The sequence below is a fragment of the Octopus sinensis genome, linkage group LG20 (assembly GCF_006345805.1).
Source record: "Octopus sinensis linkage group LG20, ASM634580v1, whole genome shotgun sequence".
Taxonomy (NCBI): Eukaryota; Metazoa; Mollusca; class Cephalopoda; order Octopoda; family Octopodidae; genus Octopus; species Octopus sinensis.
The window spans coordinates 8,501,946-8,522,101 of NC_043016.1; the positions used below are offsets into that span (position 1 = coordinate 8,501,946).

Below are 20,156 nucleotides of genomic sequence, written 5' to 3' on the forward strand. Positions count from 1 at the left end.
TTAATTAGTGAATGTCCCTCTTATCACAGATAGAGTGTAGCTTTGGATGTCCAAAAGATAGAGTGTAACTTGGGGAATAAAGATGCAGTGTAGCATTGGTTCTCAAAAAAAAATGAAAGAAAAGACAAAAGAAAAACTATATATGACCAAAGAAGCAAAATTTAAGGTTTTCACATATATATACAACTATGTATTATATACATATAAAATCTACGTGTGCATTGGAGGTACATATATATATATATATATATATATACATATATATATACACACATATATATATACACACATATATATATATACACACACACACATATATATATATACACATATATATATACACATATATATATACACATATATATATACTCATATATACACATATATATATATACTCATATATACACATATATAATACACATATATATATACTCATATATACACATATATAATATACTCATATACACATATATATATATACACATATATATATACTCATATATACACACATATATATACACATATATATATATACACATATATATATACAACATATATATATATACACACATATATATATACATATATATATACATATATATACACATATATATATATACACACATATATATACATATATATATATACATATATATATATATGTATATATATATATACACACACATATATGCATGTGTATATATATATACATACGCATATATATATGCTTTATATATATATACGCATATATATATATGCTTTATATATATATACGCATATATATGCTTTATATATATATATATATATGCTTTATATATATATATATATATGCTTTATATATATATATATATATAATATATATATTATATATATATATATATATATATATATATATATAATATATATATATAAATAAATGGATGAATGAATTATCCTTTGTTTACCGTTAACATGGAAAATTCAATAAACAGTTACCAGGATAGCAAAATTCACGCAAGTAATACGGATGAAGCGACCTATTCAAAGGTAGAAACTCCGGGTTAATGTGTAGTAATTTGTGTAGTATAAGTAAATAAATGGAGTTGAATGCAGATATTATTAAAATTCTTTTAGTTTCGACATCTGTTTCGAAGACAACATTGGTTTTATTCCAAAGGAATAAACGGTGTAAAATGCAATCTTCTTATCAGGAAAGAAAGAGAGCCTATCTCAACAACAAGACATTAAAACAATTACGATGACTGCCTAAATGATAAAAAGAATGTTATTAAGTATTTTAAAAAACCGTTTCAACGTCAAAGGCAGACCCTAGGAAGAGAAGGGGTAAAGAAATAATAAGTAGAGAACAAATAAAGAGGGATAAATTGGTTGAAAAAATGTTCAAAGGCTTAGAAGTAGATTTCTCTATTGAAGTAAAGTGCAAGTTAAACTAAATGATCAAACTACAAAGACTGGTAAAAATCACTTATATGAGCTAGAGGTATGTTTCTGCCAGTGCTTACATTTGTAAGATCGCTCTATAAGTGTGTTAACAAGGTGATTATTAGAGAAGAGAATATGGAAGAGTTCAGAGTTGCAAATGTTACAAAATCCTTTGCCCTTATCATAAGGGAAAGATATGGACAAGATGAACCAATCTAACTTAAAATCTTTATTGTTGTCTTTAAGATGCCAAACCAATTTCCATAGCCCTGTACTATGACGTTTGCTGCTATCCCTAAATGATGAATAACGATTGGAAATTCTCTGAGATAACTGGGAAGAGGATGCGCAAATGTAGTAGACATCGGTACCGCAAGAAATTTTACACTGGTATATAGAATTCTTGATCTTAGAATTATTAGACATAAATTTAATTCTGTTGTGGTTGTCCTCAGAGACCAAAACCATGTTTTTATTGCTATTATTATTATTATGTGAGGGGTTGGAATTAACAAGATTAATGTTGGAACTCCCAGAAAATGAACTCTTATTTAGCAGACTGGTATTATGAGATGATATAATTTGTGAAAGATTCTTTGTGTTGGAGAAGGCAACCATAACTATATGAGAGTTAATAATTGAATAATATCTAGAATTTTTTGGAAAGTTCTTACCAACCACTTCACGAAATTGCAAAGGAAGATTAGATTTAATTTGTTTTCCAAACGGAATTACAAACCAGATAGTTTTCCTAGTAACATTCAAATTGTAAGTGGTATTATCTTTAAAGGATGGTGAAATACCTCTAGAGTGAAAAAAATGGGCTTAAATAATGCTTGCCTCCCTTATCCCATAAAGGAATTTTATTATGTTTTGCGTTATTTACAATATTAGAATTAAAAATCACTCTTATTATTACAACTAGATTTTTTGTCTTGAACAGTAGAAGAAGGACGAGATTGAGCAGAATCAATGTATGTAACATTTTCTTTATACCCAGCTTTAACCAAGGCAGAGTTATAAAATTCTGCCTTGTCATTAAAAATATCAACATTGGCGGACAGTTTGGATAATCTAACTGAAATGTTTTTAACTAAATTCTTAGTAATTGCCCTAGCGTGATTACTGGAAGGACTAATATACTTGAGATTTGTGGAAGGTTTGTGGTATGGGAAGTACGAGTTATTTGTAAATTAAGAGTGATATCTAAGAAGTTGCTTTAGTTAACTCATCGTCAAAAATGATGTGAAAGCCCATTCTACGAAAAAAACCTAACTAATCTATTCTTAACCTTCTGTATTTTTGATTTGAAATGTTTTGGAGGTAAAGCAGACAATCATCATGATATAGACCTCCACGGATGTCTGGGAACTGGTCAGCCATTTCATAAAGTATATATATTCCGACCAAATCAGAAATTTGAGCAGAATCTGAACTTCCCATTAGGACATCGAATGCACTGGGAGTATCCTTCCGGACGCACAACTTATTATCGAACTTAATGAATGACTTTCTAGCAGCCAGTACCACATTAATTTCTTCTCTAGAGAGACCTGCTTTATTGTGTGCATGCCAGAGTGCCTTATTGAGTATAATAGGGTTGATTGATGAATAGAAGCTAGATATATCAAACTGAAAAAATTTAGAGTTAACCTTATTAGTAATAGAAGTCAGCCAATCTACAACTTGAAAAGAATTAGAGCATATGCTGAGTATTAATTTATTGATTAATGTAGGGATATACTTATCTAAGATGTATTTACTAAGTATACCGACGTCTGAGCTGGAAGGACATATAAGCTGTAATGATGGGTTAGTAAAAAAGTTCTGTTTGTGGTCTTTTAAAATAAACCGAGGTTGCCTCATTTAGGCAGTCATCGTAATTGTTATAATGTCTTGTTGTTGAGATAGGCTCTCTTTCTTTCCTGATGAGAAGATTGCATTTTACACCATTTATTCCTTTGGAATAAAACCAATGTTGTCTTCAAAACATATGTCGAAAGTAAAAGAATTTTAATATCTGCGTTCAACTCCATTTATTTATTTACTTTTATATATATATTATATATATATATATACATATATATATCTTTATATATATGTGTATATATATATATATATGCATATATATATACATATATGTGCATATATGTACATATATACATATGCACATATGGATATATATACATATATACATGCATATATATATATATATATATATATGCACAGTCACAAGTAAATGCACAGTTACAAATACATACACATACACTCACTTATACACACATGCATAGAGACATATCTTGATATGCATATATGTACTTTCTCATCATTCCTTCTCTCTGTCAACACACAAATACATTCAACACTGTTCATTATATACACAAACTACATGAGAGGATAATTCTTCTTAATATAATATATATATACACACACACACTCATATATATATATATATGTTCACTCACACATATATGTATATATACACATATATATATACACACATACACATACATATATGGGTGTATATATATATCCCACCTTGTTTCGCATTATGTGCTTACTCTAGTAAGATATATATATATATATATATATATACACACACATATATATATATACATATATATATACACATATACGTATATATATATATATACACACACACACACACACACACACACATATATATATATACAGATATATATATAATAAATAAATGGATGAATGAATTATCCTTTGTTTACCGTTAACATGGAAAATTCAATAAACAGTTACCAGGATAGCAAAATTCACGCAAGTAATACGGATGAAGCGACCTATTCAAAGGTAGAAACTCCGGGTTAATGTGTGTAGTAATTTGTGTAGTATAAGTAAATAATGGAGTTGAATGCAGATATTATTAAAATTCTTTTAGTTTCGACATCTGTTTCGAAGACAACATTGGTTTTATTCCAAGGAATAAACGGTGTAAAATGCAATCTTCTTATCAGGAAAGAAAGAGAGCCTATCTCAACAACAAGACATTAAAACAATTACGATGACTGCCTAAATGATAAAAAGAATGTTATTAAGTATTTTAAAAAACCGTTTCAACGTCAAAGGCAGACCCTAGGAAGAGAAGGGGTAAAGAAATAATAAGTAGAGAACAAATAAAGAGGGATAAATTGGTTGAAAAAATGTTCAAAGGCTTAGAAGTAGATTTCTCTATTGAAGTAAAGTGCAAGTTAAACTAAATGATCAAACTACAAAGACTGGTAAAAATCACTTATATGAGCTAGAGGTATGTTTCTGCCAGTGCTTACATTTGTAAGATCGCTCTATAAGTGTGTTAACAAGGTGATTATTAGAGAAGAGAATATGGAAGAGTTCAGAGTTGCAAATGTTACAAAATCCTTTGCCCTTATCATAAGGGAAAGATATGGACAAGATGAACCAATCTAACTTAAAATCTTTATTGTTGTCTTTAAGATGCCAAACCAATTTCCATAGCCCTGTACTATGACGTTTGCTGCTATCCCTAAATGATGAATAACGATTGGAAATTCTCTGAGATAACTGGGAAGAGGATGCGCAAATGTAGTAGACATCGGTACCGCAAGAAATTTTACACTGGTATATAGAATTCTTGATCTTAGAATTATTAGACATAAATTTAATTCTGTTGTGGTTGTCCTCAGAGACCAAAACCATGTTTTTATTGCTATTATTATTATTATGTGAGGGGTTGGAATTAACAAGATTAATGTTGGAACTCCCAGAAAATGAACTCTTATTTAGCAGACTGGTATTATGAGATGATATAATTTGTGAAAGATTCTTTGTGTTGGAGAAGGCAACCATAACTATATGAGAGTTAATAATTGAATAATATCTAGAATTTTTTGGAAAGTTCTTACCAACCACTTCACGAAATTGCAAAGGAAGATTAGATTTAATTTGTTTTCCAAACGGAATTACAAACCAGATAGTTTTCCTAGTAACATTCAAATTGTAAGTGGTATTATCTTTAAAGGATGGTGAAATACCTCTAGAGTGAAAAAAATGGGCTTAAATAATGCTTGCCTCCCTTATCCCATAAAGGAATTTTATTATGTTTTGCGTTATTTACAATATTAGAATTAAAAATCACTCTTATTATTACAACTAGATTTTTTGTCTTGAACAGTAGAAGAAGGACGAGATTGAGCAGAATCAATGTATGTAACATTTTCTTTATACCCAGCTTTAACCAAGGCAGAGTTATAAAATTCTGCCTTGTCATTAAAAATATCAACATTGGCGGACAGTTTGGATAATCTAACTGAAATGTTTTTAACTAAATTCTTAGTAATTGCCCTAGCGTGATTACTGGAAGGACTAATATACTTGAGATTTGTGGAAGGTTTGTGGTATGGGAAGTACGAGTTATTTTGTAAATTAAGAGTGATATCTAAGAAGTTAGCTTTAGTTAACTCATCGTCAAAAATGATGTGAAAGCCCATTCTACGAAAAAAACCTAACTAATCTATTCTTAACCTTCTGTATTTTTTGATTTGAAATGTTTTGGAGGTAAAGCAGACAATCATCATGATATAGACCTCCACGGATGTCTGGGAACTGGTCAGCCATTTCATAAAGTATATATATTCCGACCAAATCAGAAATTTGAGCAGAATCTGAACTTCCCATTAGGACATCGAATGCACTGGGAGTATCCTTCCGGACGCACAACTTATTATCGAACTTAATGAATGACTTTCTAGCAGCCAGTACCACATTAATTTCTTCTCTAGAGAGACCTGCTTTATTGTGTGCATGCCAGAGTGCCTTATTGAGTATAATAGGGTTGATTGATGAATAGAAGCTAGATATATCAACTGAAAAAATTTAGAGTTAACCTTATTAGTAATAGAAGTCAGCCAATCTACAACTTGAAAAGAATTAGAGCATATGCTGAGTATTAATTTATTGATTAATGTAGGGATATACTTATCTAAGATGTATTTACTAAGTATACCGACGTCTGAGCTGGAAGGACATATAAGCTGTAATGATGGGTTAGTAAAAAAGTTCTGTTTGTGGTCTTTTAAAATAAACCGAGGTTGCCTCATTTAGGCAGTCATCGTAATTGTTATAATGTCTTGTTGTTGAGATAGGCTCTCTTTCTTTCCTGATGAGAAGATTGCATTTTACACCATTTATTCCTTTGGAATAAAACCAATGTTGTCTTCAAAACATATGTCGAAAGTAAAAGAATTTTAATATCTGCGTTCAACTCCATTTATTTATTTACTTTTATATATATATATATATATATATATACATATATATATCTTTATATATATGTGTATATATATATATATGCATATATATATACATATATGTGCATATATGTACATATATACATATGCACATATGGATATATATACATATATACATGCATATATATATATATATATATGCACAGTCACAAGTAAATGCACAGTTACAAATACATACACATACACTCACTTATACACACATGCATAGAGACATATCTTGATATGCATATATGTACTTTCTCATCATTCCTTCTCTCTGTCAACACACAAATACATTCAACACTGTTCATTATATACACAAACTACATGAGAGGATAATTCTTCTTAATATATTATATATATACACACACCACTCTATATATATTATATGTTCACTCACACATATATGTATATATACACATATATATATACACACATACACATACATATATGGGTGTATATATATATACCCACCTTGTCGCATTTATGTGCTTACTCTAGTAAGATATATATATATATATATATATATACACACACATATATATATATACATATATATATACACATATACGTATATATATATATACACACACACCACACACACACATATATATAACAGATATATATATACATAAATATATATGTATATATATATATATAATAAATGTGTGTGTGTGGTGTGTGTATATAATTATACTTTGTTCAATATTTCAAAGAAGTTTAGGGGAAGGAAGGACCAGATCAGATTCTGGGTATGTATATATATATATATATATATATATATATATTATATATATGATATATATATATATATACATATATATATATATATCAGTAAACTATTAGGTATATCTCTAGAATGGAATCAAAGATCAAAAATTCTGCCAATGCACATAGAGTTCAATACATTTTTCTCTTTTTTTTTTTTTGTAGTTTCAAAAAATTTTTTCTCAATTATTGTAATTTTTTTTGCTTTTTTTGTTGCATTTTTTTTTTTTATAAAAAATATAACAACTTATTTTTGACAGTCCACCAGCTTCTGATAATTTTCTTCAGTTATCAGTTAAATGAATATTTCAACTGAGAATTTAAGAAAAAAAAAAGAAAATTAGAAAAAAAAAACTCATGGAGACCAGTTGTTCCAGTTAAGACTTCTTCTTTACATCTCCGTTGCGACGGAAAATCTTTCCAAGAACTTTTTTCTTTCTGGACTTCTTTTTATCTTCTGTACTTTCAGTGGATTCCGTCTCAGAATCACATCCTTCTTCCACGGTTAAAGGAAGTACCGATGAGCCGGTCATCCTTAAAGAACTTTCTGATTGCTTCCGTTGATCCAGCTCAGTCAAACTGGATTCCGAAGTGGATGAGATGAGGCTGTCAAAACGGTTACGAATGAGACTTTCAGATTTGGTCATCGGCATATATCCACTAGAACTGTAAACTTTTCCAGAGCCACTTGGTACCACTGTATTGACTGAAGAATAGCTTGGAGGTGGTGCCACATCATCATGACACAAAGAATGTGGAGGGCTAGGATGAAATAAAAAAGGGTGAAAAAGTTATATAACAATAATGAAAATAATAATAATTTCAGCACATCATCATCATCAACAACATTTGACATTTTTTTTTCCATGCTAGCATACATTGGATGGCTTGGCAGGAACTGACAAGGCGGGGAGGGGGGGCATACTACACTCCAGTCAGTTTTGGCTTGATGCCCTTCCAAGTGCCAACCACTCCACAGAGTGTACTGGGTGCTCTTTATGTAGCACCATTGCCAGTACTTTTGGATCTTTTCGGTTTGAACGGCAGTTTTTTCTAGCGGTGTCATATGAAATTGTCACCCATAATTATGACCCTAGTATCGATCTATTGCATTTCAATCTAATTTAGGGTTAGGGTTAGAGTTAGAGTTAGTTAGGGTTAGGGGTGGGGGAAGGGTATCTTTTTTTCTTCACAAAAGTAAATAAACCCAATCTGTTTCTTAAACGAGGGATATATTCATACCGGCACAGAATGTTTTCACCTCAATAGACGTCATTGATTGGTTGAAATTGCAGAAATTGAAGAAAAAAAACAACAAATATCTTACAAACTATAGAATTTTCTCAATAAAGCCAAGAGAAAAAGATGTTTTATAAACACATTCTACCAGTATACGAAGTTAAAAATTTTCTAGTTACCTAGAAATTATGTTAAAGACTGCAGTTCAAACCAACAGCAGCAACAATAATGTGCTGTTTATCTTGATATAAGATCACCATCTCACACACATGTGGTTATGACACATGTGCCTAGTGTACCCTTATCAGACGGGTAGTCATGATGGGTATACTGGGCTTCATACATTTGTACCCCAGCGTCACTTTGATGGCATGCACTGCTCTCTCACTCAATAATAATAATAATAATAATAATAATAAAAATAAATTCCCTGATGCAGTACCAAGCAGTGGCTCGCAAGCCTTCTGATCTTAACTGATTGGAAATGCTATCATATACATATTTTATGTTGGCTTAAAAATATTCTGCTCAGTACCACAGATTTGCTTGTCAGTTGCTTGAGTTAAACCAACTGAGCATGTTCATTAGTGGCTGACAATGTGTGCATCTCTTATCATGAGCAGGAATAGTTGGGTAGAATCATGAAAATGTGTTGAAAGGAATTTTTGGGGGGTTTTAAATAATTCACCTCTGAAAACATGGGTGTTTTGTTCATCATCCTTAACCCTTTCATTACCAACCCAGCTGAAACCGCCTCTGGCTCTGTAGTACAAATGTCTTGTTTTCTTAAGTTTTGATTTAATATCTTCCACCAGACCTTTGTCACAATTTATGTTACTGACACTAGCTAAATGGTAACTAAGTTATTTTTCTAAATTCTTTGTCATATTTAAAATAATTGAAAGAAACACAGAGCATCTCAAAATAAATATGGTAATGAAAGGGTTAAACATCCCTTATTCGAGGACTTTGAGTGGGCTGGGTTACTGAACTTGGAGAAAATTCTAAGAGAAATCAGTTAGTGCAAGGTCATACACTGTATATCTTGATAAGAAATCACCATGTTGCACATATATGATTGTGACACATGTGCCTGGAGTACCGTTATCAGACAGGTAGTCGTGTTGGGTATATTTGTACCCCAGTGATCTTTGATGGCATACACTGCTCTCTCTCACTCAATAATAATAATAATGATGGTAGCTCCAGTCAATTTCAAAGTATGAATGTTTGAAGGAGAAGATTTAACCCTTTCGTTACTGTATTTCTGTTGAGATGCTCTGTGTTTCTTTCAATTATATTTAAATATAACAAAGAATTTAGTAAAATAACTTAGTTATCACTAAGCTTGTGTTAGGAACATAAATTGTGACTAAGGTTTGGTGGAAGATTTTAATTCAAAACTTATGAAAACAAGACATTTGTACTCTGAGCCAGGGCCGGTTTCAGCCGGGTTGGTATCAAAAGAGTTAAAGAAAGTGAGAAAAAGAGAAAACAACTTTGAAAGGGATAGAAGCTGCTGCATCTATATGTGATGGATGTGTAGATGTAAACTGAGTCCAAACATGGATTTTGCTATGTAGTCACAAAGGGGACACTAGCGATTTTGATTTTGCCTGGGATCAGGCAAATGTGTCTGTCGATTGCAGGATATAATTATTTTAATGTTCTTCACAATAACAGTAATGGTTTCAAATTTTCACACAAGTCCAGTATTTTCAAAGAAAGGATTGAGGTAATTAAATCAATGTCAGTACTCCTCTGGTACTTATTTTATTGATCCCAGATGGATGAAAGGCAAAGTCAACTTCGGCTGAATATGAACTCAGAACGTGAAGACGGATGAAATGCTGGTAAGTTTTTTGCCAGGCATGTTTAAAAATTTTACTTGTTTCAGTGATAATGGAGAACAGCCTTTGAAGGGCTTTAGTCAAACAGGTTGACCCAATGCTGTTTTTTAAAACGTGGTACTTATTCCATTGGCCACTTTTGTTGAACCGCTAAGTTACGGGGACATAAACAAACCAATACTGATTATCAAGTGATGGGCAGGGGACAAACACTGACACACACACACACATGTATAATTATCATTAAATATAACTGACGGTGTTAGAAACACCTACACTGCTAGAAATAAGAGCTGAAGGGATCTGTTGCTGCTGTCAACACATATAAATTGTATAGGTACATGCTAGCAGCAACCATAAATGGCCGGAAAGTGGCGATCGTGATATCACTTTACTGTACAGTTTCAGATTTAGACTGAAAGCATTATCAGAAGGGTCAGCACAAATCAACCAGATTCCGGACATTGCCACGAGTATATATGTCTACACCATAAAAATTTATGGATGATTTTAGCGAATCACTAACGTGTAAAGAAATAATTATATATACATTTTTATCAATATCTAGCAGAAGTGACAGAGTGACTCAAGGTCTGAAAGTTTTGCGCATTCAATGCAAAAAAACGCTTGGACCTTGAGTCACTTCGTTACTTCTACTAAATATTAATATATATCATCATCATCATCATTTAACGTCCGTTTTCCATGCTAGCATGGGTTGGACGGTTCGACCGGGGTCTGGGAAGCCATGGAGGCTGTCTGATTTGGCAGTGTTTCTACAGCTGGATGCCCTTCCTAACGCCAACCACTCCGTGAGTGTAGTGGGTGTTTTTTACGTGCCACCAGCACAGGGGCCAGAGCAGGCTGGCAAACGGCCATGATCGGTTGGTGCTTTTACGTGTCACCGACATGGACGCCAGTCAGGCGGCGCTGGCATCTGCTACATTCGGATGGTGCTTTTTTATGTGTCACTGGCACGGGTGTCTTAACTACAATTTCCATTTGAATTTTTATTTTGATGTTGACGTACTTTACTCAATAGGTCTCCTCATACACATATATATATATATGTATATATATATAATAAAATAATAATAATGAAATTATTGTATACAGTGCTCATGTACACCACAACTTGTCAAAAGTGCATATAAAGCATATGCAGTAATGTACAAATGTCTGGAAAGCAAACAATGTGTGAGTCAGATACATGCTTGCATGTGTATGGAGGGGAGAAAATCAGGTGTAGTGTTGGCGAATCTCAGGAAGCATGGAAGTTTTGAAGGATGCAGTGCTCCGACAACTAACAACTGATGCCGGCAGTTTGTTCCATGCTTCAGCGTGTGTATGGAGGGGAGAAAATCAGGTGTAGTGTTGGCGAATCTCAGGAAGCATGGAAGTTTTGAAGGGTGCAGTGCTCCAACAACTAACAACTGATGCCGGCAGTCTGTTCCATGCTTCAGCAACTCTTAGCGTGTATATATACAAGCCAGTCCAGTGTCCTAATGTGGTCACATGCTGTAGAATAACAAGGCCACAAGACTGCCTTAAAATACAGCACTCTACATTCCTATTCAGTCTTCCCTGACAATATATTTTTTTTCTTTTTACTTGTTTCAGTCATTTTGACTGCAGCCATGCTGGAGCACCGCCTTTAATCGAGCAACTCGACCCCGGGACTTAGTCTTTGTAAGCCCAGCACTTATTCTATCGGTCTCTTTTGCCGAACCGCTAAGTGATGGGGGACATAAACACAGACACACAAAACATACACACACATACTATATATATATATATATATATATATATATATATATATACACATATATACAACGGCTTCTTTCAGTTTCCGTCTAGGCTTTGGTCGGCCCAAGGCTAGAGTAGAAGACATTTGCCCAAGGTGCCACGCAGTGGGACTGAACCCGGAACCATGTGGTTGCTAAGCAAGCTACTTACCACACAGCCACTCCTGCGCCTATATATATATATATGTGTGTGTGTGTGTGTGTTAGCTTGAGATTAAGAAGTTTGTTTTGCAACTATGTGATTTCAGGATGAGTTCCACTGTATGACACCTTGGGCAACCATCATCTACCATAGCCACCAGGCTATCCGGTGCTTTGTGAGTGAAATTTGGTAAACAAGAACTTGCTTGTGTGTGTGTGTGAGAGAGAGAGAGAGAGAGAGAGAGAGATTCCATATCAGCCTTTATGTTCGTGTATAACTAGAAATCAACAAAATAAACATCAAACTTTAAAATATGTATGTGGGTCAATTTGATCAAGTGAACCATTGAAGGTGATGCCCCAGTATGGCCACAGTCCAATGACTGAAACCAACAGAAAAAGTGAAAGACTATATGTGTCTCTGTGTGTTTGTATGAATTTACCTTTCTCCAAGGTGGAAAGTGACTTCTGATTCCGGGCTTATTGGGCTTCCGCCTGAATGATTAGAAATAGTATCTATAGATCTCCGATTCAGAGATGAGCTAAGATTTTTGGGATAGGTCTGTAGATCTTTACTTGAAGGAGTTTTCGCAGGGAAACCTGGAAATGCAAAGAAAATATAATAATGAATATGATAAATATTGTTTACTTGGCAATAAATTCTCAATATCATTTAAATATCAACAGAAAAAAAAAAACTTTTTTCAACAATATAATTAAAATACAAAGTCTGATCATTCCTCACCATCACCATCATCATCATCATCACTATCATCATCATTATTATTTTAATGTTCACTTTTTCTTTTTTAATGTTTACATAAGTCAATGAATTCATCAAGGTAGATTTTTTTTAATTGTCAGATGCTCTTCCTGTCATCAACACTCACTTGTTTCCAAGCAAGATATTATTTTCCCCTTGCCAGACATCATCATCATTTAACACTCATTTTCCATGCTAGCATGGGTCGGATGGTTTGACGGGAGCTGGCAAACCAGAGAGCTGTCCAGGCTCCAATTGTCTTTTTCTGACAAGGTTTCTACAGCTGGATGCCCTTCCTAGCAGCACCAACCACTTTGCAGAATCTACCAGGTGCTTTTTTTTTATGAGAACCAGACATGTTTACACAAAAGATTGGATATTGAGGATTCCACTTGAATGACAGTGACACTCACAACTGTCAAGTGATGTCAAGACGAAACACACACACACACACACACACACACACACACACACACACACACACACACACAACAGGCTTCTTTCTGCTTATCAAATGCATTCATAAGGCTTTGGTTGGCCCAGTGCTATGTAGCTGACACTTGGGCAAGGTGTTTTTCTGTGAGACTGAACAAGAAACTCTGTGGTTGGCAAGCTAACTTTTTAACCATTCAGTCGTGAACACATCTTCAGAAGTGTAAATTCATTAATGCATTCACTTTCACTTATCCTTGGAAAATATCATAAAACATCATTGAAAATATAGAAGCCGTAGGCTTTGGAGTGGCTGTGAGGTAAGTAGCTTGCTTACCAACCACATGGTTCCGGATTCAGTCCCACTGCATGGCACCTTGGGCAGGTGTCTTCTACTATAGCCTCAGGGTGACCAATGCCTTGTGAGTGGATTTGGTAGACGGAAACTGAAAGAAGCCTGTCGTATATATGTATACATGTGTGTATGTTTGTGTGTGTGTGTCCCCCGCCCAACATTGCTTGACAACCGATGCTGGTGTGTTTACATCCCCGTAACTTAGTGGTTCGGCAAAAGAGGTTGATATAATAAGTACTAGGCTTACAAAGTCCTGGGGTCTATTTGCTCGACTAAAGGCAGTGCTCCAGCATGACCACAGTCAAATGACTGAAACAAGTCAAAGGGTAAAAGAGTAAGAGCCATTTGTAACTTAGCTATGAGGTCGCACATTTGTGAGAAAAAAAACGATCAAATGTATTGACCTCCCAGTATTAAACTGGTACCTATTCTATCAACTTTAAAAGAGTTCTAAAAGCAAAGTGGGATTAAGGCAAGAGAATTGCAAATACACACAACTAAATGGGAGAAAATACATTTTCACATGTTCTACTGATGCTGTCAATAATAAAATGTCGAATTATATTATGGATTGCAGTTTCAAATATACAGAAATTAACAAATTTCAAATTAAATTTTTTCTGCTCTCTTCATGGATTCCTGTTTAATATATATTTCATCATCTTACAAATTTTGACTGTAAAAAAAAAATTTTTAAATAAAAACACGTGAAGCAACACATGAAGTATCTGAGGTTTTGTTAGTGCGTGTGATCCACAATGACTGTTGGTGAGATTTTTACATCCACTTTTCCACGCTGTCATGAATTAGAGGAGTTGCCACAGTATGGGCCAATTCTTATTCAGAGTTAACTGTCCTTCTAGAACGGTTGGGATCACATCTCCCAATTATGTTGCATTTTCGACATGAAGGACTATAGACTGATGCGGTTCCTGTCACCAATTCTCATTGATTTACTGTAGCAGAGAGCCACGATCCTTCCCTGTCCTTTGTAGCTGTAATAATCAGTGGTGACTGTGGATAAAAGGAGAGATCCCAAGAATGGAAATCCTATGCAGAATTTCAAATCAGAATAGAAAGAGCCGGAACAGATGATAAAAGACATCTCATCTAATATTAGTAATGCTTCCAACCCATTACTTACTTAGGGCAAGCACTTTGTTGGTACAAAAAATATGAAAGGCAAAGTTGAACCCAGCAGGATTTGAATTCAAAGTCTAAAAACCAAGACAAATACTGCAAGTTATTTTACCAATAGTCTTAATGATTGCACCAGGCCACCATCTTCATACATACATACATACATACATACGTACATACATACATGCACTCATACATATGTATACACACACATACCTACAAACATGCACACACACACATACATACACACATATAGGGAGAGTTTACGAAAAAAAACAAAAGACGAAGGCAGGTGGTGTACAAACAAACAGATGTATTAGTATTATGCTCAGGAATAGAAAAAGTCTTTTATGTTTCGAGCCTACGCTCTTCTACAGAAAGGTACACAGAAAACAAGGAGAGAAAAAAATGTGTGTAGTGGCTAACGATCTATCATACATACATACATGATGGCTACCCCCTTGTTATCAATTATGGCCATTGCACGAAGCTTAACTGTTACTGGTGCTGTGATCGAATGTGACATTTTAGCCCAGTTAAAGATCTACAATGTCTTGTACAGAACTGGCAGCTAAAACCTTTACCGGTAATAGCCGGCTGTAGTTGTAACTGGGCTTCATGTACCTTTGCATGTCGTTTAAGTCCTCCTGCCGAATTACACTTTCTTCCACATGCCTGACAGATATGATTAGTATGGTATGTAACACCACCACCAGTGGCCAGGTTGTCACTCATCTGTCTTGCTTTATGACTACGAAGATGACTCTTGAGTCCAGCTTTACTGAGGCAGGGTCTTGCCATGTTAGCTAACCTGATCTCAACTACAACTTTAATCTTTAAGCTCTTCAGCACCATTAACTGTTCACCAATATGTCAAGCCGTTCCAGAAAAAAGAAAGAGACAAAAAAATGCCAAATTTAGCCCAGCCTGTGTATATAATCACATTGTCTTGAAGTTTGTAAATTCTTATGACATCAAGATAATATATATATATATATATATATATATATATATATATTGATGGCATTTTAATAATACTATCCCTATATTTATTTATAAATGACTTTCCACATTTCATTTGTTCCTACAGTGCTTGGTCACTCCAAACGAATTTTTGCAGGCATGGTGGGGGGAGAACGTTAGTAGTAATTTAGATGGCGGACTTTGGCTGATGAGAAATCAGGCACCTATTTGGCGCTAAATTTCGAAACTGGTACCAAGTTGACCAGCATTTACTTGTTCTGACCCATTTGAAGTAAGACATTATTATTGTTCACTGATATTTTTTCCTATTATGTCTGTAATGGATTTGTGACTATTCGGTGGTACAGAAGTATTTTTTTGACTTCTATTTTTATCGATATAGGTACTCATGTAGTACCCTTGTGTATATACGTACATATCTAATATTGTATGTATATATTTTATTAATTTGCCTGTACGTCTGATAATTCACTTACCACTTGTGATAGTATTTTAATAATACCATCCCTATATTTTTATATATATATATACATACACACACTCACACACACATTTAAATACATATAGAGATATAGAGCTACAAGCACATGCATGCAAAAATGCGTAAATGAAATTGAAATGTAAACCAAAAATTTTTGTTAATATCCAAATTCTGATGTAGCTTTTAATTATTGTTGTTTACTATAAATAATTTTGTAATAACATACTATAAAATAAAATAAAAAGAAGAGAAAATCAAATTGAATTTAATAACAGAAAAATAAAAGAAATATGGAAAAAAAACCATGTCAAGTTTGAAAGAAAATGTATTTATGGTAAGAAAAAAAAAAGAAAAAATTCTTTCAGCATTCATTGATATAAAGAGCATGGAAAATATACTTTCATAGTTCAGAGTTTGAAACAAAAAAAAAAAAAACATTAGTATTATTAATATCTATTATTATTAGTTGAAAATTAAAATTTTTTAAAAATCATTATCATTAAAAAATGTTTTTAAATAAACAAATATCATCAGCTGATAATGAAATTATGAAAGGTAAACATGGCTGATATTAGATAAACCAGGGATTCCCAGTCTGGGGATGTGAAAAGCTGTTATGGGGTCGCAACAAAGAGGGCAAAGTATATGCTACATTAAAATTGCTTTCCTGGGTAAACATTATTAATGAACTCTTAAATTGAACTTTGATCTATATACCAATCCAAAGACTTGATGCTGGCATGAACTGGACATTTTGTTGAGAGCTGGCAAGCCAGAGGACTGTGCCATACTCCAAAGTCTGTTTTGGCATTGGTTTCAATAGCTGGATGTCCTTTCTAATGCTGACCATTTTGTACAGGGTACTTTTTAAAGTAGAAACAGCAATAGACAGGTCATGAAGTAACTCACAAAACCAGAACCTTCAACTATGAGGAGAGTGTTGTTCAACATTAAAAAATATATTAGTTACTGGAAAATTGAAAATTGACATTTTCATTATCAAATGTGATATTACTTTTGTAAAAAAAAATTAACTAAATATTTATTAGATGATGTATACAAAGTAGGTAACCAGATAGACAAAAAAATATAAACACACACACATACACATTTTTGTTTTGCTTTCTGTTTTTTTTTTTCATTTGGGTGTTTATTCAATTCTTTTTTGTCACAGCACTGTGGTTTCTTGCCAGCTTGTTTTCTTTTCAAACTTCCTTTACAAACCTTTCTCATAATTTTACAAACATTTCTCATAATTTTTGTCTGATGAGTATTTAGTTATTCTTCCATTGTGGGAAAATTATATTTATACAAAATACAAGCTGTTATGAGCTAAATTTAAAATAGTGTGTACATACACATGCACACACACACACACACACACACAGTTACATGATTTAATTTTCTGGAAAAGCCAAGCCATTGTGAGTTATAAAAAAAAAAGGTAAGTCAATGATTTGTTTTTTTTTTAACTTGTATTTTGATATTAGGGGACTAAGACCCTTTATTCAGGAAATCTTTGGACATTTGGATTACAAGCTAGATTTTCTGTTCTGGGGTATATATATGGAGGGTTGCTTTGCATGTATATGGAGGGTTGCTTTGCCTGTATATGGGGGGTTGCTTTGCATGTACATGGGGGGGGGGGTTGCTTTTCATGCACAGGACAGCTTTGCTTTAATAGCCATTCAGCTGCATGTAGCTTAGTTCTGTTGTTAATATGCACTTTGGTATTGCTAATGATGATGGCATCTTTTATTCTGAGATTCCCAACGTTTCATTCTGTGACATCGATTGAAACCTAAATGTTTTGGGCTTGTTATTTCTGTACATGTTTATTGATAGAAGAAGCAGTAGTACAGAAGTGTCTTTTAACCCATACGTGCACTTTTTTGATGTAAGACTAATTGTATTTTATACACCATGTAAGATCATAGACATATATTTTCATCTTTGAATCAGGTAGTTGGGCAATATGCACATGGCAATGTTTATGTAGGTCTGTTTCTATTTAGGAGCCTCCCAAAGAAGAGTCCAGGGTGCGCTGATCATGTATTCAATTCCATCCTATGGATTGCCTGCTAGATTGTAGTAGTAGTTGTCTTCTAATTGAAATGTGACAATTTCAAAAAGCACACAGTACTCCTCATACATATTGACAAATAGATTTTTAGCTTTCTACCACAAACATAATCATATCTTAACTTAGTTGTATCTGCATGCAATAATAAATGTTTGGGTATTATATTTGATAGAAGCTACACTTCAGAAGCTGGTAGAAATTAAACAAAAATGAACAAACATGAATCGCATTCAGTATAGTCTAGATTTGAGAAACTGGGGGTAACTAATGTTGTTAATATCAAACAACTTGATTATTTCAACTGACACCAATATTTTTACACTGTATGGAATGGTTTTTGTAAATGCTACAAAGGCTCATAGAACGAGTTCTTCCTGACACTGACATCAAAGACAAGAAAATTATAAACAAGGATTTCAGTAAACCATAATACATTTTGTTACTTTGAAATCAGGTTTCATGATATGAAGAGTTAATTGGAAAGAAGGAGGTAAAGAGGGAAGTTTGAGAGAAAAAAAAGCACAAAACATATGTAAGAATTTAGTAAGTTATTCAAAGCTGAAGCATTGGATGTGTATGGAGTAAATACAAATGCAAAATCCAAGTACCTTTGGTTCTGATGAAGCAAAATTCAGTTGTGTATATATATACATCATCATCATCGTTTAACATCCGCTTTCCATGCTAGCATTGGATTGGACGATTTGGCTGAGGTCTGGAGAACCAGATGGCTGCACCAGACTCCAAACTGATCTGGCAGAGTTTCTAAAGCTGGATGTATATATATATACAAAACTGTCTGATGAACGGGAACGTGAAACTCCAAGTAACAGGTTTTGTTGAACTTCTGCTGCTTTTAAATAAAGCATATTACTCTACCTCTGGTATTTGAGTACTCTTTTTTCCACATTGTTTCACATTTATGTGTTTACTTCGGTATATATATATATATATATATATATATATATATATATATATATATATATATACATTCTTTTAATCTTTTATTATTTCACTCATTTGACTGCAACCACACTGGAGTACCAAATCAACTCCTGGACATATTCTTTGTAAGCCTAGTACTTATTCTATTGGTCTCTTTTGACGACTGCTAAATTATAGAGATGTAAATACACCAACATCAGTTGTCAAGCAATGGTAGGGGGACAAACACAAACATATATGACACGCTTCTTTCAGTTTCCATCTACCAAATCCACTCACAAGGCTTCAGCTTTGAATAGTAGAAGACACTTGCCCAAGGTGCCACACAGTAGGACCAGACCTGGAAATGTGGTTGGGAAACAAACTTTTTACCACACAGCTGCACCAATACGCATATATATATATACTGATAAAAGTTTTGCTTATTTATATATACATGTATATATATACTCTGTTTTCTCTTAATCTATAT

At 33.4% G+C, this 20,156-nt stretch overlaps 1 protein-coding gene across 1 annotated transcript in view; it reads right to left on the reverse strand.

The window, feature by feature from the left end:
- Window positions 1–7,411: 7,411 nt before the first annotated feature.
- LOC115222669 (stromal interaction molecule homolog) overlaps window positions 7,412–20,156 on the reverse strand; it is a 234,029-nt gene continuing 221,284 nt past the window's right edge. Inside the window, exons 11-12 of the mRNA XM_036511497.1 lie at window positions 12,945–13,101; window positions 7,412–8,228 (exon numbers count right to left, since the gene is read on the reverse strand). Of these exons, the coding sequence (XP_036367390.1) occupies window positions 7,844–8,228; window positions 12,945–13,101 (542 nt within the window). The 3' untranslated portion in view covers window positions 7,412–7,843. The remainder of the gene's footprint in view (window positions 8,229–12,944; window positions 13,102–20,156) is intronic.